Genomic DNA, 22,407 nt, shown 5'->3' on the forward strand with positions numbered 1-22,407 from the left:
CGTGCTGACTGTCTTTGATCATAGAATCATAGAATCATAGAATCACCAAGGTTGGAAAAGACCTAAAAGATCACCCAGTCCAACCGTTCACCTGTTCCCAACAGCTCCCACTGAACCACGTCCCTCAACACAACATCCAGCCTTTCCTTCAACACCCCCAGGCTCGGTGACTCCGCCACCTCCCTGGGCATCCATTGCAGTGACAGACCGCCCTTTCCAAAAAGTAATTCTTCCTGATGTCCAGCCTGAATCTCCCCTGCCGTAGCTTGAAGCCGTTCCCTCTGCTCCTATCACTGACACGAGAGCAGAGGCCGACCCCCAGCTCCCTGCAGCCTCCCTTCAGGCAGTCATAGAGAGCAGTGAGGTCTCCCCTGAGCTCCTCCTCTCCAGGCTGAACATTCCCAGCTCCTTCAGCCTCTCCTCATCAGCCCTGTGCTCCAGACCCCTCACCATTTCATTGCCCTCCTTTGAACACGTTCCAGGGCCTCAACGTCTTTCTTGCAGTGAGGGGCCCAAAACTGGACACAGCACTCGAGGTGCGGCCTTACTAGAGCTGAGTACAGGGCACAATCACCTCTCTGCTCCTGAAGGCAGCGCTGTTTCTGATGCAGGCCAGGCTGCCCTTGGCCTTCCTGGCCACCTGGGCACACTGTGGGCTCATATTCAGCCCAGCATCCATCCATACCCCCAGGTCCATTTCCTCTACGCCGTCCTCCAGCCACACCGCCCCAAGCCTGCAGCGTCGCCTGGGGTTGTTGTAGCCCAAGCGCAGGACCCGGCATTTGGCCTTGTTGAAACCCATTCCATGGGCTTCAGCCCAGCTCTCCAGCCTGTCCAGATCCCTCTGTGTGGCCTCGCCAGCCCCTGGCAGATCCACACTTCCAGCCCATTTGGTGCCATCTGCGAATGTACTGAGGGTGCACTCGATGCCCTCCTCCAGGCCATCAATAAAGATCTTGAGGAGGACAGGCCCAGCACCGAGCCCTGGGGCACACCGCTCACAACCGGTCGCCAGCTGGGTTTGACTCCATTCACCACCACTCTCTGTGCCCGGCCCTCCAGCCAGCTCCTCACCCAGCACAGCCTGCACCCAGCCAGGCCTCGGGCAGCCAGCTTCTGCAGGAGGAGAATTGGAGGAGAAGAAGGTGATGAGGAGCCGTCAGCGCGGGTTCACGGGGGGAGAATGGCACAGCCTGCTAGGATGGGTGGAGGGGGGAGAGCAGGGGTGTCATCCAACGCCGTCCACCCGGCTTTGAGGACTGTCCCCCAACCTGCAGATAGCAGAGCGTGGGGCAGACGAGCGGATGGGCTGAGAGCCGGGGAAGGCGGTGCCGGCTCGGAGCCCTGGGACCAGCAGCGATGCCCAGGGGTTGGTGCTGGGGCCGGTCCTGTTCAGCATCGTCGCCAACGACCTCGATGAGGGATGGGTGTCCACACAGTGAGTGCAGCAATGATACGAAGCCAGGAGGAAAGGCTGAGCAGCGGGTCGCTCAGCCTCGACGAAGAAGAATCACACAGAATCACAGAATTGTAGGGGTTGGAAGGGACCTCCAGAGATCATGGAGTCCAACCCCCTGCCAAAGCAGGTTCCCTTATAGCAGGGCGCACAGGTCGGCATCCAGGCAGGTCTTGAACATCTCCAGAGCAGGAGACTCCACCACCTCCCTGCAGCCTGTTCCAGTGCTCCTTACCTCACTGTAAAGAAGTTCTTGTGCACATTGGTGCAGAACTTCCTATGCTGCAGTTTCCAGCCGTTTCCCCTTGTCCTGTCTCCACTCACCACTGAAAACAGTCTGGCCTCGCCAGCTCATAGCTGCCCTGGTGCCACGTGGCCATGCTGCATCCCCAAGGACTGTGCAGGACAAAGTGATGGGTACAGGGATACCATGCAGCAGTGTTAATGCATCTCCAATTTGTGTTTATCCAAAAAGAGCTTGGTCCACTGTGACGCTGCCTCCTGACCAAAGTCCCTCATTTCTACCCTGCAGAGTAAGGAAAAGATGAAGAAACGATTAAGCAATTTTCTGTGCCAAATTACGGTGCAGTGCCAGTGCTGCACAGAGTGTCCTGTCTGCACAGAACCTGGCAGAGGACTAAAGCAGAGGATACCAGGAAGACCTCGTGCTGGCACAGAGAAGGTACACAGTATGCAGGCAGCCCATGTGTTGCATCTCCTCTCCCCTTTGCTACTCCCCAAGAAACCCATGTGTGTTGCAAGACAGACCACAACAGTTCCTAATGAGGCACAGCAGTGAGGGCGAGAAGAGACCCAGGGAGCAGAGACCACCATCACAGCAAGGAATGAACAGATTAAGGTGGGAGTTGAGGGAAACTGGCTGCCCTATTTCCTTACATTGGGGATTTCCTGAGTTTTGTTTGTTTTCTTTTTATCCAGGCAATGGCTTGACATCCAGCAAGGGTGGCAAAACTGGTTTAAACGGTCACCACCCTTTGTGTCCCCTTCCCCCTGGAATCCTGTTCCCATTATTGGTGGCAGGGTGCAAGCTGAGCATCTGAGGCTGGATGGAGGAGGTGATCTGGCTGAAAGCCCCCTGACTTCCCCCTGGGCCATTTTCCATCTGGATCTGCTCTCCCGCTTAGTTCATCACACAGTTTTGCCAGTTGAAGCAAGGGAGGGACACAGGGGTACATGTGAACAGCAGCTTAGATGCAGTTACTTAAACTGGCACTGCCCAGAGTAGTCATTCACCCCCTCAAAGATCTTATCGTGCCCATTTTTCTGAAAGCACAGATCCATGCCTGCAATGGTCTCTAGAGGCCCCTTCCAGCCCCTACAGCTCTTTGTCCTTTGTCCTCATGCTGGGATGGCCCTGTTGTTTCGTGTCCCTAAAAATGGCCTCTTGATCCACCGGATGACCTTCAACATCGAGTGTCCCTTGCTGGGGTCCCTTGTCCCTCCTGGAGCCTCTCAGACTCCCCTGAGGATGTTCAACCTCAAGATTGTCCCTCAGCGCCATCCCAGGGCCTCGTGCTGGGACGATCTCCTTTCACGTCCCCCATTGTGTGACCTTCAACGTTGGGTGCCCGTCAATGGTGCCCACTGTCACCCCTGGTGGCCCTCAGACCTCCGTGGGGACCTTGGGACCCATGGATGTCACTCAGCGCCGTCCCCTGTCCTCGTGATGGGATCCTCGCGTTGTTTTGTGGCCCCACAAATGATCTCTTGCCCCGCTGGATGACCCTTCAACGTCCCTCAGCACTGTCCCTTGTCTCCCTGGGGACAACAAGGTGGGTTCTTGGGGACACCAGAGCTGATCCTTGTTGACACCGGGGTGTCCTTTGTCCCTTGGTGACACCACGGTGGGTCCTTGGGGACATGAAGGTGTGCTCCTCGTCCCCCTGGGAACACCGCAGCTGATCCTTGGGACATCAGAGCGGGTCCTTGGGGACATGGAGGTGTGTCCCTTGTTCCCTTAGGGACACCAGGGTGGGTCCTTGGGGACATGAAGGTGTCTTTTGTCCCCTTGAGGATAGCAGGGCTGATCCTTGGGGACACAGGGGTTGGTCCTTGGGGACACGGAGGTGTCACTTGTCCTCATAGGGAGACACCAGAGCTGATCCTTGGGGACATCAGGGTGCCCTCGTCCCCTTGGAGACCCCAGGATTGGTCCTCGGGGACATGGAGGTGTCCCTTGTCCCCTTTGGGGCACCACAGCTGATCTCTGGGGACACCAGAGCGGCTCCTTGGGGACATGGGGCTGCCCCTCATCCCCTCAGGGGCAGTGGGGCAATTCCCAGTGACGCTGCACCGTCCCCCTTCCCACCCCCCCACATTCCTGTTGTCACCATACTGGTGGCCACATCCTGTCCCCACCCCAATCCCAGTTCCTCCTTCCACAGAACAGGGTGGCACCGAGGGGGGGGGGGGACGGGGGGACGGGGACAACATGTTTGGGGGGTGTCACCATAGGAGTGGGACATTTCTGGGGGGCGGCACTGGGGTGGTGGTGGCACGTGTCCAGGGGTGGCATCGAGGGGGGTTGACACGTGTCTGGGGGTGGTGACACACATCCGGAGGGGGTGGCACTGGGGAGGGGTGACAACTGCCTGTGGGTGTCCCCAGCAGTGTCACTGCTGCCATGGGTCAGGGCCGAGCAGGTGCAGGGCTGTGGGGCCAGAGGGAAAGGGGAGACGACGACGATGGGACCCCCCCCCAACCCTATCGCTGTCCCCACAGGTTGGGGGTGGCAATGGGGGTCCTGTGGGGCCCCTCTGGGGCTGTGGCTGCTGCTGGGGGCGGCCGTGGTGGCGTGGGGGCTGCTGCTGGGGACACTGCTGGGACGGCGTGAGTGGGGCAGGGAGGGGTGGGGGGATGTGGGGGGAGATGTGGGGACATTGGGGAGAAGGGACGTGAGGAGGATGTGGGGATGTTGTGGGGACATGGGGGTGTGGGGACATGGGGGGACATGGGAACATTGGGGGATATGGGGGGGACATGGGGACATCGTGGAGGGGGGCTGTTATGGACACAGGGAGGTGAGGGGACATTGGGGGAGACGTGGGGACATCGTGGGGACATGGGGGTCAGGGGGCATGGGAGGGATGGAGGGGGACATTGTGGGGACGTGGGGGTGAGGGGACACGGAGATGTGGGGAAATTGGGGGACGTGGGGGTGTGGGGACATGGGGGGGACATGGGGGGACAGGGGGACAAGGTGGGGACATGGGGGTGTGGGGCCAGTGGGGACATGGGGGGATATAGGGACAATGTGGGGACATGGGAGGGCATGGGGGGCTGTGGGAATCTGTGGGGCCATGGGGGTCTACGAGATGCATGGAGTTATGGGGAGCTCTGGGCTCTGTGGGGCTGTGGGGATCTCGAGATGTCTATGGAACAGAGGGGGGCTATGGGGCGTCTGTGGGGTGTCTATGGGGCAGTGGGGGGGTCTATGAGATTGTCTATGGAGTCTATGGGACGCTGGGGTGTCAAAGATGATTCCATGGGGTATATGGGGGATCTATGGGGCAGTGTGGGGCTGTGGGGTGCCTACAGGGGGTCTATGGGGTGTCTGCAGGGCAGTGTGTTTTATGGGGGTAATGGGGAGGCTATGGGGTGTCTATAGGGTGTCTATAGGGTGTTGGGGTCTATGGGGTGTCTATAGGGTGTCTATAAGGTGTCCGGGTCTATGGGGTGGCTATGGGTTGTCTATGGGGTGTCTATAGGGTGTCGGGGCTATGGGATGTCTATTGGGGCTCTATAGGGTCTATGGGCAGAGCTCTGGGCTCTGTGGGGCTGTGGGGATCTCTGAGGTGTCTACGAGGCAGTGGGATTTATAGGGGCAGTGAGGGTCTATGGGGCGTCTGTGGGGTAGAGGGTTCTGTGGGAGTTATGGGGTGTCCATGGGGCGGTGGGGGTTCTGAGTGTCTATGGGGTTTCTACGGGGCAGTGGGGGGCTATCGGTTCTGTCGGGTGTCTGTGGGGCAGGGGGTGTCCATGAGATGTCTGTGGGGCAGTGGAGGGCTATGGGGCTTCCATGGGGGATCTATGGGGTGGCTATGGGGCAGTGGGAGGTGGCACCGTTCCCCCCCTCCCCAACAGATGCAGCGCTGTCACAGGAGATCCAGCGCCTGAGGGACACCCAGCGACTGCTGGAGAACAACGGTGGGGACATGGGGGGCGGGGGGGGGGGGGGATGTGGGGCGGGGGCGCCATGGGGACACAGGTGACAGCGGTGCTGCGCCCCACAGGCTCAGCGCTGGCGGCGGCACTGGCGATGCTGGAGGGGAACCAAACGCAGCTGAAGAAGCACGGTGGGTGTCACTGCCATCCCCCCGTCACGGCTGCGCCCCCATCTCTCCCCGTCCCTGCGCCCCCCGTGTCCCCTCTGTCCCCAAATGTCCCCAGCTGTCCCTTCCAGGTACGGAGACGGCGGCGCTGCTGGAGCTCCTCTCTGCCAACCAGAGCGCGACGCGGCTCGAGGGTGGGACACGGGGATGTGGGGACATGGGGGGACATGGGGGGACATGGGGATGTGGGGACAGAGGGATGGGGGGACACGGGGACATGGGGCTATGGGGGTGTGGGGGTGTGGGGAAGGGGAGATATGGGGGTGTGGGGACATGGGGGGACATGGGGGGACATGGGGATGTGGGGACATGGGGATTTGACCCCTTAAGGCTCCCGTAACCCCATAACGACCCCATTAAGGGGATTTGGGGACATGGGGATTTGGGGACAGAGGGACAGGGGGATGTGGGGACATGGGGATGTGGGGAAGGGGGGATGTGGGGATGTGGGGACATGGGGGGACATGGGGATGTGGGGACATGGGGATTTGACCCCTTAAGGCTCCTGTAACTCCATAACAACCCCATTAAGGGGATTTGGGGCCACATGGGGACATGGGGATTTGGGGACATGGGGGGACATGGGGATGTGGGGACAGAGGGATGGGGGGACACGGGGACATGGGGCTATGGGGGTGTGGGGGCGTGGGGAAGGGGATGTGGGGACATGGGGGGACATGGGGACCTGGGGACATGGGGATTTGACCCCTTAAGGCTCCCGTAACCCCATAACGACCCCATTAAGGGGATTTGGGGACATGGGGATTTGGGGACAGAGGGACGGGGGGATGTGGGGACATGGAGGGGCATGAGGGATGTGGAGACATGGGGATGTGGGGAAGGGGGGATGTGGGGATGTGGGGACATGGGGGGACATGGGGACCTGGGGACATGGGGATTTGACCCCTTAAGGCTCCCGTAACCCCACAACGACCCCATTAAGGGGATTTGGGGCCACATGGGGACATGGGGATTTGGGGACAGAGGGACGGGGGGGTGTCGGGACATGGAGGGGCATGAGGGATGTGGAGACATGGGGATGTGGGGAAGGGGGATGCGGGGGTGTGGGAGCACGGGGACACGGGGGGACAAGGGGACATGGGGACGTGGGGAGATGGGGGTGTGGGGATGTGGGGGGGGTGGGGATGAAGGGACCACGGGGGCGCGGGGACAAGGGGACAAGGGGACATGGGGACGTGGGGACGTGGAGAGGTGGGGAGGTGGGGGCACGGAGAGGCGGGGATTTGGGGACAGTGGGGACAGGGGGCCGTTGGGCAGGCGGTTCCGTCCCCACAGTTTCGGGGACGATGGTGTCGGTGTGGAGGGAGCGCAGCACCACACGCAGCGCTCTGCACCAGCTGCTGCACGCCTTGTGGGCCCTGAACCGTGAGCAACAGCGGGGGGGGGGGGGGCAGGGGGACATCGGGGTCTGCGGGGACACGGGGACCCCAAGGGGGGGGGGGGGGAACATCGGGGTCGGGGTGTGGGTGATGTCCCATGGGGGGTAATGAGGGTGGATGGGGACGCTGGGGTCTGTGGGGTCCTGGGGTTCCTATGGGTGGTGACACTGGGGTCAGTTGGTGACAATGGGGGTGAAGTCCCACCAGGGGTGACATTGGGGTCTGTGGGGACACAGGGACCCCAAGGGGGGTGACATTGGGGTCTGTGGGTGGGTGATGTCCCATGGGGGGTGACATTGGTGGATGGGGACGTTGGGGTCTGTGGGGTCCTGGGGTTCCTATGGGTGGTGACATTGGGGTCGGTCGGTGACAATGGGGGTGAAGTCCCACCGGGGGTGACATTGGGGTCAGTGGGGACACAGGGACCCCATGGGGGGTGACATTGGGGTCAGTGGGGACACAGGGACCCCACGGGGGGTGACATTGGGGTCGGGGTGTGGGTGATGTCCCATGGGGGGTAATGAGGGTGGATGGGGACACTGGGGTCTGTGGGGTCCTGGGGTTCCTATGGGTGGTGGCATTGGGGTCAGTGGGTGAAGTCTCAATGGGGGTGACATTGAGGTCTGTGGGGACACAGGGACCCCATGGGGGGTGACATTGGGGTCTGTGGGTGGGTGATGTCCCATGGGGGGTGACACTGGTGGATGGGGACTTTGGGGTCTGTGGGGCCTTAGGATCCCCGTGGGTGGTGATATTGGGTGAAATCCCACTGGGGGTGACATGGGGGTCCGTGGAGGGGTGACATGGGGGCCGGCGGGTGCCAACGTCCCCATGGTGCCCCCCAGGCTCTTCGTGCCAGGTTTGCCCCCCCGGGTGGCGGCTGCACGGGGGCAGCTGTTATATGGTGGGGAGCGGCGCTGTGGGGTGGGCGCAGGCGCAGGGCCGCTGCCGGGACAGTGGGGCACAGCTGGTGGTCATCGGTGATGCGCAGGAGCAGGTGGGTGCTGTGGGGTGTGGGGGGCGCTGAGGGGCCTTGCGGTCTGCTGTGGGGTGATGTGGGGCGGTGTGCAGCGCTATGGGGCACCGTGAGGTGCTATGGTGTGCTATGGTGACGTGGGGCGGTGTAGGGGTGTGGCTGTGGGGTGCTATGGGGGGCTATGGGGTGATATAGGGTTCCATGGGGCACTTATGGAGTACCTGTGGGGCGCTATGGGGCACTGTGAGGTGCTATGGTGTGCTATGCTGACGTGGGGTGGTGTGGGGCACTGAAGGACTTTATAGGGGTGTGGCTGTGGGGTGCTATGGGGTGATATAGGGTTCCATGGGTCACAGAGTCCCTATGGGGCGCTATGGGGTACCATGGGGTGCTACGGTGTGCTATGGTGACGTGGGGCGGTGTGGGGCACTGAAGGACTTTATAGCAGTGTGGCTGTGGGGTGCTATGGGGGGCTATGGGGTGATATAGGGTTCCATGGGGCACTTATGGAGTCTCTATGGGGCGCTGTGTGTGCCATTGGTTTCTATGGGGCGCTGTGGGGCGCTGTGGAGCTATGGGGCAGTGTAAGGTTCCATGGGGCTCTATAGGACACTATTGGTTCCTATGGAGTGCCATTGGTTTCTACGGTGCGTTACGGGGCGCTATGGGGCGCTATGGGGCACTATGGGTGCCGCTGGTTTCTATGGGACGCTATAGGGCGGCGCTGTGGGTCCCACAACCCCCTTCCCCACCCAGGAGTTCCTGACTTCGTTGGCCCCCCCCTACGAGACGTGGATCGGACTCCATGACCGCAGCACGGAGGGCTCCTTCCAATGGGTGGATGGCAGCGCCCTCAGCTTCCGGTGGGAGGGGTCACGGGGTCACGGGGTCACGGGGTCATGGGGGGTCACCGGGGGTCACGGGGGGCCACGGGGGGGTTGAGGGTTATTGGTTGTTGGGGGGGGGGGGGGTGGGGCTCATAGGGGGTTTGGAGTCGGGGTCTGTGGGGTCATGGGATGCTATGGGGTGTTAATGGGGTCTATGGGCTATGGAGCATCTATGGGGCCTAAGGGGCTATAGGGTGTCTATGCGGTTTCCATGGGGTGACTATGGGGCCATGGGGTGGCTATGGGGTGTCTATGGGTCTACAGGGTCTATGGGGTTTTCATGGGCTCTATGGGGAGTCCATGGGGTATCTATGGGGTGTCTATGGGTCTATGGGGTGGCTACGTGGCGTCCACAGAATCTATGAGTTGGTTATGGGGCTATGGGGTCAACGAGATGGCAGTAGAGCTATAGGGTGGCAATGGGGTGCTTATGGATCTATGGGGTGGCTATGGGGCTTCCATGGGATCTATGGGGTGGCTATGGGGCTATAGGGTCCAGGGGATGGCTATGGGGTCTCCATGCAGGCTATGGGATGGCTATGGGGTTTCCATGGGATCTACGAGTTGGCTATGGGGTTATAGGGTCTATGGGATGGCTATGGGGTGGCTATGAGGTTTCCATGCAGGCTATGGGGTGGCTATGGGGTTTCCATGGGGGATCTATGAGTTGGCTATGGGGCTATGGGGCCTATGGGATGGCTATGGGGTGGCTATGGGGTTTCCATGCAGGCTATGGGATGGCTATGGGGTTTCCAAGGGATCTATGAGTTGGCTGTGGGGCTACGGGGTCTCTGGGATGGCTATGGGGTTATGGGGTCTCTGGGATGGCTATGGGGTTATGGGGTCTCTGGGATGACTACAGGGTTATGGGGTCTATGGGATGGCTATGGGATTATGGGGTCTCTGGGATGGCTATGGGGTCTATGGGGCTTCCATAGGGTCTCTGGGATGGCTATGGGGTGGCTATGGGGTTATGGGGTCTATGGGATGGATACGGGGTCTATGGGGCTTCCATGGGGTCTCTGGGATGGCTATGGGGTGGCTGTGGGGTTTGACACCCACCTTCTCCCCACAGGAACTGGCGCTGGGGTCAGCCGGATGAGGCCGGGGGGGGCGAGGACTGCGTGGCCATGGACTCCCGGGGGGGGTGGGGGGACAGACCGTGTGCGGTCAGCCTGGGGGGGTGGGTGTGCGAGAGGGGCTGGGGCTGCTGAGCTGCCCCATGGGGGGGGGAGGGACATCTATGGGGGGACACTGTGGGGGAAGCCGGGGGGGGGGGACGGCGGTGTTGGGGTGGAGATGGCAGCGGAGCTATGGGGCGGCTGTGGGGTGTCTATGAGTCTACGGGGCTTCCGTGGGATCTTTGAGTTGACTATGGGGCTATGGGGTCTATAGGGTGGCTATGGGGTGACTATGGGGCTTCCCTGGGGTCTATGGGATGGCTATGGGGTGGCTATGGGGCTTCCATGGGGTCTATGGGATGGCTATGGGGTGGCTATGGGGCTTCCATGGGATCTATGGGATGGATATGGGGTGGCTATGGGGCTTCCATGGGGTCTATGGGATGGCTATGGGGTGGCTATGGGGTGGCTATGGGGTCTATGGGGTGGCTATGGGGTGGCTATGGGGTCTATGGGGTGGCTTTGGGGTGGCTATGGGGTGGCTATGGGGTGGCTATGGGGTCTATGGGGTGGCTATGGGGTGGCTATGGGGCTTCCATGGGGAGGGGGGGAATGCACTTTGTTGAGGACAATAAAGGAATGGAACCTGACCTTGTGGGTGATTTGGCAGTGGGGGGGGAGGAGACAATGGGGACACGGGGGACATTTTGGGGCACGTGGTGCCTTTAATGCAAAATAGAGGGGCGTGGCCTCGCCGGGGGCGTGGCCTTTGGGTGCGGGCGTGGTCTTTTTGCGACTTTTGGTCAGATGGTGGGCGTGGCCGCTGGAAGCCCCGCCCCCTCCGCTGATCTCACGCGGGAGAGCTCCGCCCTCAGCTCCTCCTCCAGCGCTGCAGCCTCCACCAGGAACCGCGTGCCTGCACCAGTATGGACCAGTATGGACCAGTATGGGTGAATACCAGTATGGACCAGTATGGACCAGTATGGGTCAATACCAGTATGGACCACTATGGACCAGTATGGACCAGTATGGGTCAATACCAGTATGGACCAGTATGGACCAGTATGGACCAGTATGGGTCAATACCAGTATGGACCAGTATGGACCAGTATGGACCAGTATGGGTCAATACCAGTATGGACCAGTATGGACCAGTATGGACCAGTATGGACCAGTATAGATCAGTACCAGTATGGACCAGTATGGACCAGTATGGACCAGTATGGACCAGTATGGGTCAATACCAGTATGGACCAGTATGGACCAGTATGGACCAGTATGGGTCAATACCAGTATGGACCAGTATGGACCAGTATGGACCAGTATGGGTCAATACCAGTATGGACCAGTATGGACCAGTATGGACCAGTATGGGTCAATACCAGTATGGACCAGTATGGACCAGTATGGACCAGTATGGACCAGTATAGATCAGTACCAGTATGGACCAGTATGGACCAGTATGGACCAGTATGGACCAGTATGGACCAGTATAGATCAGTACCAGTATGGACCAGTATGGACCAGTATGGGTCAATACCAGTATGGACCAGTATGGACCAGTATGGGTCAATACCAGTATGGACCACTATGGACCAGTATGGACCAGTATGGGTCAATACCAGTATGGACCAGTATGGACCAGTATGGACCAGTATGGACCAGTATGGGTCAATACCAGTATGGACCAGTATGGACCAGTATGGATCAGTATGGACCAGTATGGACCAGTATGGGTCAATACCAGTATGGACCAGTAGGGACCAGTATGGACAAGTATGGACCAGTATGGGTCAATACCAGTATGGACCAGTATGGACCAGTATGGACCAGTATGGGTCAATACCAGTATGGACCAGTAGGGACCAGTATGGACAAGTATGGACCAGTATGGGTCAATACCAGTATGGACCAGTATGGACCAGTATGGACCAGTATGGGTCAATACCAGTATGGACCAGTAGGGACCAGTATGGACAAGTATGGACCAGTATGGGTCAATACCAGTATGGACCACTATGGACCAGTATAGATCAATACCAGTATGGACCAGTGTGGACCAGTATGGGTCAATACCAGTATGGACCAGTATGGACCAGTATGGACCAGTATAGATCAGTACCAGTATTGACCAGTATGGACCAGTGTAGATCAATACCAGTATGGACCAGTATGGACCAGTAAGGACCAGTATAGGTGAATACCAGTATGGACCGGTATGGACCAGTATGGGTCAGAATAGGTCCATACCAGTATGGACCAGTACAGACTAGTATGGACCAGTATGGACCAGTATGGACCAGTAAGTATCAGTATATGTCAATACCAGTATGGACCAGTATGGACCAGTAAGGACCAATACAGGTCCATACCAGTATGGACCAGAAGAGGTCGATACCAGTATGGACCAGTATGGACCAGTATGGGCCACTAAGGACCAATACCAGTATGGACCAGTATGGACCAGTATAGCTCAATACCAGTTCAGACCAATATGGACCAGTATGGATCAGTACAGGTCAATACCAGTGCAGACCAGTAGGGACCAGTACAGACCTGTATGGACCAGTAGGGACCAGTAGGGACCAGTATAGACCTGAATGGACCAGTGGGGACCAGTACAGGTCAATACCAGTGCAGACCAGTATGGACCAGTATAGATCAGTGGAAACCAATCCCAGTATGGACCAGTAGGGACCAGTATGGATGGATATACACCAGTATGGACCAGTATGGTTCCATAAGGGAACAGCAGAGATCAGTATAGGCCAATCCCAGTAGGGACCAGTAGGGAGGACCAGTATGGACCAGTATGGACCAGTATGAGCCTGAATGGTTCAGTATGGACCAGTAGGGACCTGAATGGACCAGTATGGGACCAGTAGGGACCAGTACAGACCTGAATGGACCAGTACGGACCAGTACGGACCAGTATGGACCAGTATTGACCAGTATAAACCTGAATGGACCAGTAGGGACCAGTATGGACATGAATGGACCAGTAGGGACCAGTATGAACCAGTAGGGACCAGTATGGACCAGTATGGGCCTGAATGGACCAGTATGGGTCAGTATGGACCAGTAGGGACCTGAATGGACCAGAATGAACCAGTATGGACCAGTAAGGACCTGAATGGACCTGTATGGACCGGTATGGACCTGTATGGACCAGTACAGACCTGAATGGACCAGTACGGACCAGTATGGACCAGTACGGACCAGTATGGACCAGTACGGACCAGTATGGACCAGTAGGGACCTGAATGGAACAGTATGGACCAGTATTGACCAGTATAGACCTGTATGGACCAGTAGGGACCAGTATGGACCTGAATGGACAAGTAGGGACCAGTATGGACCAGTAGGGACCTGTATGGACCAGTATGGACCAGTACAAACCAATAGCAGTCCCCCCAGTCCCTCCCAGTCCCCCCCAGTACCTTCCAGCCGCAGCCGCCCCACGTCGGCCCCAAAGCGCTGCGCCATCACGGCTCTGTGCCGCCCTGCGGGGGACAGCAGCACCACGGCCCCAAACGTCCCCGACATCCCCACTGATGGCCCCATGGCCCCACTGTGCTCGTTGTCCCTTTGTCCCCACATCCCCACATTCCCCCCATTGTCCCCATAGCCTCCAATGTCCCCAAATCCCCCAATGTCCCGAGTGTCTCTAATGTCCCCAATGTCCCCAATGTCCCCATATCCCCATAATGTCCCCAATGTCCCCATTACACTGGATGTCCCCAATACCCCCAAGTGTCCCCAATGTCCTCATTGTTCCCAGCATCCCCAATGTCCCCACTGCCCCCATTGCCCCCAATGTCCCCATATCCCCAATGTCCCCAATACCCCCAAATGTCCCCAATGTCCTCAATGTCTCCAATGTCCCCAATGTTCCCAATACTCCCAGTGTCCCCATTGCTCCCAGTGTCCCCAATGTCCCCATTACACCCGATGTCCCCAATACCCCCAAATGTCCCCAATGGCCCCACTGTCCTCGTTGTCCCTTTGTCCCCACATCCCCACATTCCCCCCATTGTCCCCATAGCCTCCAATGTCCCCAAATCCCCCAATGTCCCAAGTGTCTCCAATTTCCCCAATGTCCCCATATCCCCATAATGTCCCCAATGTCCCCATATCCCCTAGCGTCCCCAATGTCCCCATTACACTCGATGTCCCCAATGCCCCCAAATGTCCCCAATGTCCTCAATGTCCCCATTGCCCCCAATGTCCCCAAAATCCCCAGTGTCCCCAATGTCCTCACTGTTCCCAGTATCTCCAATGTCCCCATAATGTCCCCACTGCCCCCAATGTCCCCATATCCCCCAGCATCCCCAGTGTCCTCATTGTTCCCAATGTCCCCAATACCCCCAAATGTCCCCAATGTCCCCATTGTTCCCAATGTCCCCATATCCCCCACTGCCCCCAATGTCCCCATTACACCCGATGTCCCCAATACCCCCAAATGTCCCCAATGTCCCCACTGTCCTCTTTGTCCCCAGTGTCCCCATGCCCTCCCTGCTCCCCCCCCCGCTGTCCCCATACCATCCTTCTCCTCCTGCTCCACCCTGCCCCGCAGATCCTCCATCCGCTGCCACATCTGGGGCACTGTGGAGGGGGGGTCACCGTGGGGGGGGGGTCCCCACTTTGAGGTCCCCCCGTTTTGGGGTCCCATTGGGTGGGGCTTTTTTTTTTGGGGGGGTGGGGGGGGGGTCCCATCTCACCTCCCGCCCACAGCTCCTCCTGGTGGTCCCGCAGCTGCACCAAATCTCGCGAGATTTCCATGTCTGTTGGATGGGGGAAGGGTCCGGAGGGGGGGGGGAACGGGGGGGGGGGGTGGTTGGTCACTATGGGAAGGGGTCGATCTGGATTTGTGGGGCATAATTTGGTGGAGGGGGTCTCTATGGGGGGGGGGGGGTCTTTTGGGGCAGTGTCACACTGGAGGGGTCTCTATGGGGGGGATCTCTATGGGGAGGTTGCTTTGGGGGGGGTTGGGGGTCACTTTGGGGCAGGGGAGGGGGGAAAACTATGGGGGATCCCATGAGGGAGTTGTTATGGAGGGGGGTCTCTGTCTCTTTTGGGGAAGGGTCTCTCCGGGGGGGGGGGGGGCACTCACCCAGGCTGAGCAGCGCCAGCAGCAGCCCTGCCCACAGCAGCATGGAGCAGCCCAGCGCCCCCCCCAGCAGTGGGGCTGCAATCGAAAGGGGGAGAGTAGGGGGGGGGGGGGGGGGGGGGCAAGAGAGCCCCAAAATCCCACCGTGAAGCACCACCAACCCCCCCCCCCCCACTGCAGGACACCAAATTGCACCCTTCCCCAACTCACAGGAAACCCAAATACCCCGCTGTGTCCCCCCTCCCCCCTTAAACCTCTATGGGATCCCTATAGAACCCCCAATTGCAACCCCCCCCGCCCCCCCTCAGGATTCCAAATCTCCCCCCCCTTGACCCCAATGCCCCCCAGGACATCCCAAAATCCCCCCCATCAAAATCCCAAATCCTCCCTCCAGACCACAAATCCCCCCCCCCCCCCCCCACCGATCCCAAATCCCTCCCCATCACCCAGGACCCCAAACACCCCCCCTCGACCCCCTAAATCAACCCCCAGACCCTCGATTACCCCCCCATCAAGACCTGAAAATCCCCCGCCCCCCCAAAGCCCCCCCCAGTAGCCTTCATGACTGCAAATCCACCCCCCAGGACTCCCCAAATTCCCCCAGGACCCCAAACCCCCTCACCATCCCCCAAGCTCCCACACTTCCCCCCTCAAGACCCTCAAATCACCCCCAGGATCCCCAACCCCCCCAGGACCCCGAATCCCTCATCAAGACCCCCTACATCCCCCCCCTCCAGACTCCCAAATCCACCCCGGAACCTCAGAAGCATTCATGACTTCAAATTCCCCCCAGGGGATCCCCCAGCAACTCCCTCCACGACCCCAAATCTCCCCCAGGACATCCAGTTACCCCCCCTCTCAAGACCCCAAAATCTCCTCCCCAGGAGCCTCCCCCCCCCCTCCCATCAGCCTTCAGGACCCCGAATCCCCCCTCCTCCAGCACCTTCCAAACCCCCCAGGACCTCAACCACCCAAAACACCCCATCAAGACCCTCAAATCCCCCCCCAGGACCCCAAATCCCCCACCCCCCCCGTTGGTCCCCCTGCTCCCACCTGCCCGTCCCCAATTCATGGTGCTGTGAGTGCTATGGGGTCAGCTGTGCCCTATAGGGCCACTCCCCTCCCCCCCCCCCCCCCATAGAGCACACTCCTATGGGGCCACACCCCCCATGGGCACCCAGGGCCACCACCCTGGTCAGAAATGTCACTTGTCCAAAATGTCCTCACTGGGGTCCCCAGTGTCCCCATATCCATAATGTCCCTATGTCTCCACATCCCCAATGTCCCCAGTATCTCCATCTCCCCATCCCCCCCCCCCCCCATATCCACAACATCCTCATGTCCCCAACGTCTGCAGTGTCCCCATGCCCCCCCCCTCATGTCACATTGTCCCCAGGCAGCTGGCATTGCCACGTGTGTCCCCCTCTGTCCTCGGTGTCCCCATGTCCTCCTCCTCCCCCCAACCCCAACTCTGGCCCCCAAAAAGGGGAACCGAAAGGGGAAGCGCCACTGGGTGGGGTGGGGGGGGGACAACTTCTGGGGAAGGGACAGGAGGGGGGGGAACGTGGGGACATGGGGATGTGGGGACACTGGGGACATTGGGGACACTGGGGACATGAGGACATTAGGGACATTAGGGACACGGGGATGTGGGGACAGAGTCCTTCCTTATGTCTCCTTATGTCCCCATATCCCTTATGTCCCACATCCCCACGTCCCCAATGCCCCCGCATCCCTATCATGTCCCCGTGTCCCCAAATCCCCATTTATCTCTGCAGTCCTCATTGTCCCCACTGTCCCCAATGGTCCTCAATGAGCTCTGATGTCCCCATTGTCCCTATTGACCCCTGAATGGTCCCCAAAGTCCACACTGTCCCTATTGTCTCCATTGTCCCTAAATTCCCCATTGTCCCATTTGACCCCAAAGTCCCTGTTGTCCTCACCGCCCCCAAAGTTCCCATTGTTTTTACTGTCTCCATTGTCCCCATGATCCTCAGTGTCCCCACTGTCCCCCAGTGTCTCCCCGCCCTACCGTCCCCAGCCCCTTCCCCTATAAACCCCTCTGGAGGACCGCACGGAAGGGGGGGCACGACAAGCAGAGCGCCGCTCTGCGCGCTCCCACTCTATGATACGAGAGCGGGGGTGCGAGTCGAGCACTTCCTGTCCCCACAGATCAGAGCTCCGCTTACTTCCTGTTCCCTCAACCCCCCCCCCAGGTGACTTCCGGTTCCGGCGCAGCTGAGTTCCGGTTCCGGCGCGGTGCCCTGGTGACCGCCAGTGCCATGGGCGCTCACCTGGCGCGGCGCTATGCGGGGGGCGCGGACACGGAGCCGGATCCGCTGGCGATGCCCACGTTCCCCGCCGACCTGGGGATGCCAGGGCGAGAGCCGCGCAGTAAGGGGGGGGGGGGGGCTGGGCCCAAGGGGGGCCCGTGTGGGGCCTGGGGGGTTTCTGTAGGGCCGGGGTTGGACTGTATGGATCTGAGGGGTCCGCATGGGGTCTGGGGAGGGGGCGTGTGGGGTCTGCGGGGTCTCTGTAGGATCGGAGAGGGTCCGTGTGGGGCTCCGGGGAGTCCCTGAGGGGTCCCTGAGGGGCCTGGGCGATCCATGCGGGTGGCTGTGGGGTCGGGGGTCTCTGTGGGGCTGAGGGGGTCCGTGTGGGGCGGTGGCGGCTACCCCCACTGTCCCCCTGATCATGTCCCCAGTCCCCACCCCGTGTCCCTTTGCCCCCTTCCCCCGTGACCCCATCCCCAACCACTGACCCCTTATCCCCTGTCCCCAGCCAATGACTCCAATCCCTTCCTCTTCTGTCCCCCGACTGCGTCCCCCTGTCCCCAACCAATGTCACTTTGCTCCCCTCTGACCCTGTCCCCTGTGTTTCTCCATCCCCAACCCCATCCCATTGTATCCTGTCCCCTCGTCCCAAACCAATGTCCCTGTCCTGTCTCTTCACCTCCCGTCCTGGCTGTGCCCGTGTCCCCAACCCCGTCCCTTTGCCCCCAGCCATGGTGGCCACAGCTCAGCAGTTGTCGGACGGCCGCGTCCCGTTGGCGCAGCGGGATTTCTGTGCCCACCACCTCCTGCGCCTGATGCGCTGCCGCCGCGACGCCTTCCCCAGCCTGTGGCAGTGCCAGCACCTGAGGCACCAGTGGGACAGCTGCCAGCACGATGAGTAGGGGGCGGGGGACGGGGGGAGGCCAGGGGGGTAGGGGGACGTGGGGACATCGAGGGGAGGGGGACAGGGGAAGACATAGGGACAGAATGAGGACGTGGGGACAATGTGGAGCGTGGGGATGTGAGGACGAGGTGGGGGCGTGGGGACAAAATGGGGCGTGGGGCCAAGGTGGGGGGGGGGCATGGGGACAAGGAGGGGTACAGGGATATGGGGACGGAGTGGGGGTATGGGGACCAGAAGGGAGCACAGGACAAGGTGAGGACGTGGGATGTGGAGGGGACACAGGAACAAGGAGGGAACAAAGTGGGGACATGGGGTCAAGTAGGGGGGATGGGGACAAAATGGGGCATGGGGTCAAGGTGGGACATGGGAACAAGGAGGGGACACCGGGACAAAGTGGGGTATGGGGACAAAGTGGGGACATGGGGACAAAGTGGGGACATAGGGACAAGGTGGGGTATAGGAACAAAGTGGGAACACATGGGGAAAAGGTGGGGTATGGGGACAAGGTAGGGACACAGGGACAAAGTGGGGACACAGGGACAAGGTGGGGTATGGGGACGAGCTGGGGACATGGGGACAAAGTGAGGTATGGGGACAAGGTGGGGAATGCGAACAAAGTGGGGACACAGGGACAAGGTGGGGACATGAGGACAAGGTGGGACATGAGGACCAGAAGGGGATATGGGGGCACAGGCTCAAGGAGGGGACGTGGGAACAAAATGAGGCACGGGGACAAAACGGGGGACATTGGGGACACTGGGTTCGAGGAGGGGCCGTCCGTCCGTCCGCCCGCAGTTACGTGATGCGCATGAAGGAGTTTGAGCGCGAGCGGCGGCTGCTGCAGCGCCAGAAGCGAATCCAGAAGCGGGAGGCGGCGGTGGCTGCGGAGTGACGCCTTGGGGACCCCCCCCCCCACGGGACCCCCACCCTGTGGGGAGCGCTGGGCACGGAATAAAGCTCCAAACGGGAGCCCGCGTCCTTGGGGACAGTGACACCGAGACACGTGTGCAAGGGACGTCTTTTATTCTCGTCTGCGGGGACGGCGACGGTCGCACGCGGGGGACGCGGTCATTCCCAGCTGCCACAGGACAGGGACGCGCCACATGTGAGTGACAGGCGTCACACGTGAGTGACAGGTGCCACACGTGAGTGACAGGTGCCACACGTGACCCCACGGAACGGTCACGCGTCCCTTGTGGTGACACCGATCATCCCTGAGCCCGTGGAATGGTGACATGGGGTCACACCCGGCCCCGTGTGACAAGCGGTGACAGCGTGGGATGGGGGCGCCATGACTGCATCCAGCACCAGGCGGGGGGGGTCTGCTGTCCCCAAGGTGCCACCCAGATGTCCTTTGTCACCCAAGGCCCATTGTCACCTAAGCGCCCTTTGTCACCAAGGCCCTCTGTCACCCAGGGGCCTTTTGTCACCCGGATGCCTTTTGTCACCCAACTGTTGCTTGTCAGCCACGTGCTCTCCGTCACCCAGATGTCCTTTGTCACCCAGGTGTCCTTTGTCACCCAAGTGCCCCCTGTCACCCAGACGTCCCCTGTCACCCAAATGTCCCCCGTCGCTCGGGTGTCCTTTGTCGCTCGGGTGCCCCCCATCACCCAGACATCCATTGTCTCTCGGGTGCCCCCCGTCACCCCGCCGTCCCCCCCCGCTGTCCCCTGGGCTGGGGGGTGGTGGCGGTGTCCCCTCACAGCAGGAAGGGGACGATGGGGGAGCGCAGCGGTGGGTAATCGCGGAACTCCCGCAGGTAGCTGCGGTGCTTCCCCTGCGCCCATATCGCCATCTGCACGAAGCCCACCAGCGAGAACAGGGCCACTGCGGGGGGGGGGACGGCGTCAGTGCCATGGGGGGGGCGGGGGGGACATGGGGGTGTCTGCACAAAGCCCAGCAGAGAGAACAGAGCCATTGGGGGGGGGGGGCAGGGGATGGGGGGGATGGGATGGGGGGGGTGGGATATCTGCACAAAGCCCACCGGTGAGAACAGAGCTGGGGGGGGAGGAGGGGGACGGTGTCAGTGCCATGGGGGGGACTTGGGGGGATCTGGGGGGACATGGGATGGGGGGGGTGGCAATATCTGCACAAAGCCCACCAGTGAGACAGAGCCACTGGGGGGGGGGGGGGGGGGGGAAGGGGGGACAGTGTCAGTGCCATGGGGGGGGACTTGGGGGGGCGAGACAGGGGGCAGTGGGGGGGATGGGATGGGGGGGGTGAGAACAGAGCTGGGGGGGGGGAGGAGGGGGACGGTGTCAGTGCCATGGGGGGGGGAGACAGGTAATTGGGGGGACATGGGGAATGGGGGGTGGGATATCTGACAAAGCCCACCAGAGGGAACAGAGCCACTGGGGGGGGGTAACACTGGGCAGACAGGGGGATGGAGTGGGGGACAGGGGGACAGCGATGGGACATGGGGACGTTGGCAGTATGGGGGATGGAGACGCTGGGAAGACGTAAGGATGAGGGGGGGACATGGGGATGGGGGGGGCGTAGGGACACTGGGAGGATATGAGGATGGGGGGGGGACAGGGACAGTGGTGGGGATGTGGGGCCAGCGGGGGGGGGGCGAGGGATGGGGGGGGACATGGGACATTTATATGAACCCTACCAGGGAAAAGAGGGACCCGGGGGGGGGGGGGGGGGGGGGGGGGGGGTGGGGGGGGGGGGGGAGGGAGGGGTACAGCATCAGCCTTGGGGGGGGGGGGGACATGGGGACAAGTCATGGTGGGGACGTGGGGTCACAGGGGTGGGATGTGGGGTCATGGGGGGGGGATGTGGGGTCATGGGGGGGGACGTGGGGTCACAGGGGGGGGGATGTGGGGGTCACGGGGGGGACGTGGGGTCACAGGGGGATGTGGGGTCACGGGGGGGGGATGTGGGGTCATGGGGGGGGGATGTGGGGTCACGGGGGTGGGATGTGGGGTCATGGGGTGGGGATGTGGGGTCACAGGGGGGGGGGATGTGGGGGTCATGGGGGGGGGGGATTTGTGGGGTCATGGGGGGGGATGTGGGGTCACGGGGGGGATGTGGGGTCACGGGGGGGGACGTGGGGTCACAGGGGGGGGATGTGGGGTCACAGGGGGGGGGGGATGTGGGGTCACGGGGGGGGCCATGGGGCCCAGCTCACCAGGCAGACACTGCGTCATGATGGTAAACCCGATCCAGGAACCGACCTGGGGGGGGCAAAGGGGGTAAAATCTGGAGTGGGGGCAGCAGCACCCCAACACTGGGATGTCACCCCCCCCCCAAAATAGGGTGCACCCCCAAAAATGGACGTTCCTCCAGAATTAGGAGTGTTCCTCCCCCCCCCAAAAAAAGGGTTGCATTTCCCCCCTCCCCCCCCAAATATCCCACCCCCAAAATTGGGGTCCCCCTCTCAAAACAAGGCTCTCCCTCTCCCCCCCCCCCAGATCTGGGTGCCCCCCCCCCCACATTGGAGTCACAGCCCCCCCCCACACTGAGCACTGCCCCCCACATTTGAAGACGCCCCCAGAACCACAACCCCCCCCCCCCCCAAAGCCACATTTCCCCCCCAAATAGGGGTGCCCCATTATTTAAGGTACCCCCCCCCCCAAATTTGTGGACTCCCCCCACCTCATAGGTGTAGTTGGGACAGGACCACGAGCAGGAAGAGCCACGTGAAGGGATTTCGGGTGGGATATGGGATCTTCCGTGTCTTGAGCCTTGGGGGGGGGGGGGGGGGGGGGGAGAAATGGGGGGGGGGCACACCCCCCCAAATTAGACCCCCCCATCCCCGATAGGTGCAGGGGACTTCCCCCCATCTCCCCCCATAGGTGTGGGACCCCCCCCCCCTCCCAGCTCTTTATGTGGGCCCCTATCTGTGACCTCCCATGATGCACCCCCCCCCCCCACCCTTCCCATTCCCTGTGCCCCTCCATGTCCTCAATGTGCCCCCCCGAAT

At 60.9% G+C, this 22,407-nt stretch overlaps 3 protein-coding genes and 2 long non-coding RNA genes across 55 annotated transcripts; 3 read left to right on the plus strand and 2 right to left on the minus strand.

The window, feature by feature from the left end:
• Positions 1 to 4,051: 4,051 nt before the first annotated feature.
• Positions 4,052 to 10,285, plus strand: LOC128076589 (C-type lectin domain family 4 member G-like). The gene is made up of 9 exons (XM_052674375.1): positions 4,052 to 4,119; positions 4,199 to 4,306; positions 5,561 to 5,623; positions 5,710 to 5,772; positions 5,880 to 5,942; positions 7,105 to 7,194; positions 8,054 to 8,205; positions 8,941 to 9,047; positions 10,147 to 10,285. Exons 1-9 carry the CDS (start codon positions 4,101 to 4,103, stop codon positions 10,283 to 10,285), a joined length of 804 nt encoding a protein of 267 aa, XP_052530335.1. The 5' UTR covers positions 4,052 to 4,100.
• A 608-nt stretch (positions 10,286 to 10,893) lies between these two features.
• On the minus strand, positions 10,894 to 17,317 carry LOC128076591 (uncharacterized). 50 transcript variants are annotated; one of them, XM_052674392.1, is made up of 12 exons: positions 16,688 to 17,317; positions 15,306 to 15,380; positions 14,914 to 14,976; positions 14,735 to 14,797; positions 13,492 to 13,695; positions 13,412 to 13,451; positions 13,332 to 13,351; positions 13,162 to 13,241; positions 13,072 to 13,091; positions 12,727 to 12,788; positions 11,623 to 11,984; positions 10,894 to 11,208 (listed from the first exon to the last, which is right to left on the minus strand). In XM_052674392.1, the coding sequence occupies exons 1-12, from the start codon at positions 16,917 to 16,919 to the stop codon at positions 10,996 to 10,998; spliced, it is 1,434 nt and encodes a 477-aa protein (XP_052530352.1). In that variant the 5' UTR covers positions 16,920 to 17,317; the 3' UTR covers positions 10,894 to 10,995. The 50 variants fall into 50 exon arrangements, with proteins under 50 accessions (XP_052530352.1, XP_052530342.1, XP_052530386.1 ...); XM_052674382.1 differs by lacking the exon at positions 13,332 to 13,351 and adding an exon at positions 13,302 to 13,321 and having other exon boundaries at positions 13,382 to 13,451; XM_052674426.1 differs by lacking the exons at positions 13,072 to 13,091; positions 13,332 to 13,351 and adding an exon at positions 13,272 to 13,281 and having other exon boundaries at positions 13,202 to 13,241; positions 13,392 to 13,451; positions 13,532 to 13,695.
• LOC128076596 (uncharacterized) lies at positions 11,626 to 13,443 on the plus strand. Of its 2 annotated transcripts, XR_008204458.1 has the most exons (3): positions 11,626 to 11,682; positions 12,343 to 12,388; positions 13,370 to 13,443. It is a non-coding gene; the product is annotated as an uncharacterized LOC128076596 (long non-coding RNA). The 2 variants fall into 2 exon arrangements; XR_008204459.1 differs by lacking the exons at positions 11,626 to 11,682; positions 12,343 to 12,388 and adding an exon at positions 12,123 to 12,188.
• A 207-nt stretch (positions 17,318 to 17,524) lies between the features above and the next one.
• Positions 17,525 to 19,477, plus strand: NDUFB7 (NADH:ubiquinone oxidoreductase subunit B7). Its single transcript, XM_052674430.1, has 3 exons — positions 17,525 to 17,696; positions 18,305 to 18,473; positions 19,275 to 19,477. The coding sequence occupies exons 1-3, from the start codon at positions 17,585 to 17,587 to the stop codon at positions 19,369 to 19,371; spliced, it is 378 nt and encodes a 125-aa protein (XP_052530390.1). The 5' UTR covers positions 17,525 to 17,584; the 3' UTR covers positions 19,372 to 19,477.
• A 125-nt stretch (positions 19,478 to 19,602) lies between these two features.
• On the minus strand, positions 19,603 to 22,183 carry LOC128076595 (uncharacterized). The gene is made up of 3 exons (XR_008204457.1): positions 22,080 to 22,183; positions 21,613 to 21,658; positions 19,603 to 20,306 (listed from the first exon to the last, which is right to left on the minus strand). It is a non-coding gene; the product is annotated as an uncharacterized LOC128076595 (long non-coding RNA).
• Between the last annotated feature and the right edge of the window lie 224 nt (positions 22,184 to 22,407).

The sequence above is a fragment of the Tympanuchus pallidicinctus genome, unplaced genomic scaffold (assembly GCF_026119805.1).
Source record: "Tympanuchus pallidicinctus isolate F22 unplaced genomic scaffold, pur_lepc_1.0 scaffold141, whole genome shotgun sequence".
NCBI lineage: Eukaryota > Metazoa > Chordata > Aves > Galliformes > Phasianidae > Tympanuchus > Tympanuchus pallidicinctus.

Excerpts from the sequence above, each read along its gene's own strand:
- LOC128076589 (XM_052674375.1), top strand. Across the intron at positions 5,773-5,879 it reads AACGCAGCTGAAGAAGCACG|GTACGGAGACGGCGGCGCTG; the intron begins GTGGGTGTCACT and ends TGTCCCTTCCAG. Across the intron at positions 7,195-8,053 it reads CGCCTTGTGGGCCCTGAACC|GCTCTTCGTGCCAGGTTTGC; the intron begins GTGAGCAACAGC and ends GGTGCCCCCCAG.
- LOC128076591 (XM_052674376.1), bottom strand. The coding sequence starts at position 16,919 with ATGTCCCCAGTGTCCCCAATGTCCCCAGTGTCCCCACATCCCCATGTC. Across the intron at positions 15,381-16,687 it reads GCCAGCTGCCTGGGGACAAT|CCCCACTGCTGGGGGGGGCG; the intron begins GTGACATGAGGG and ends TTTCGATTGCAG. Across the intron at positions 13,152-13,201 it reads GTCCCTACTGGTTCATACTG|GTTTATACTGGTCAATACTG; the intron begins GTCCCTACTGGT and ends TGGTCCATTCAG.
- NDUFB7 (XM_052674430.1), top strand. The coding sequence starts at position 17,585 with ATGGGCGCTCACCTGGCGCGGCGCTATGCGGGGGGCGCGGACACGGAG. Across the intron at positions 17,697-18,304 it reads GCCAGGGCGAGAGCCGCGCA|CCATGGTGGCCACAGCTCAG; the intron begins GTAAGGGGGGGG and ends CTTTGCCCCCAG. Across the intron at positions 18,474-19,274 it reads GACAGCTGCCAGCACGATGA|TTACGTGATGCGCATGAAGG; the intron begins GTAGGGGGCGGG and ends GTCCGCCCGCAG.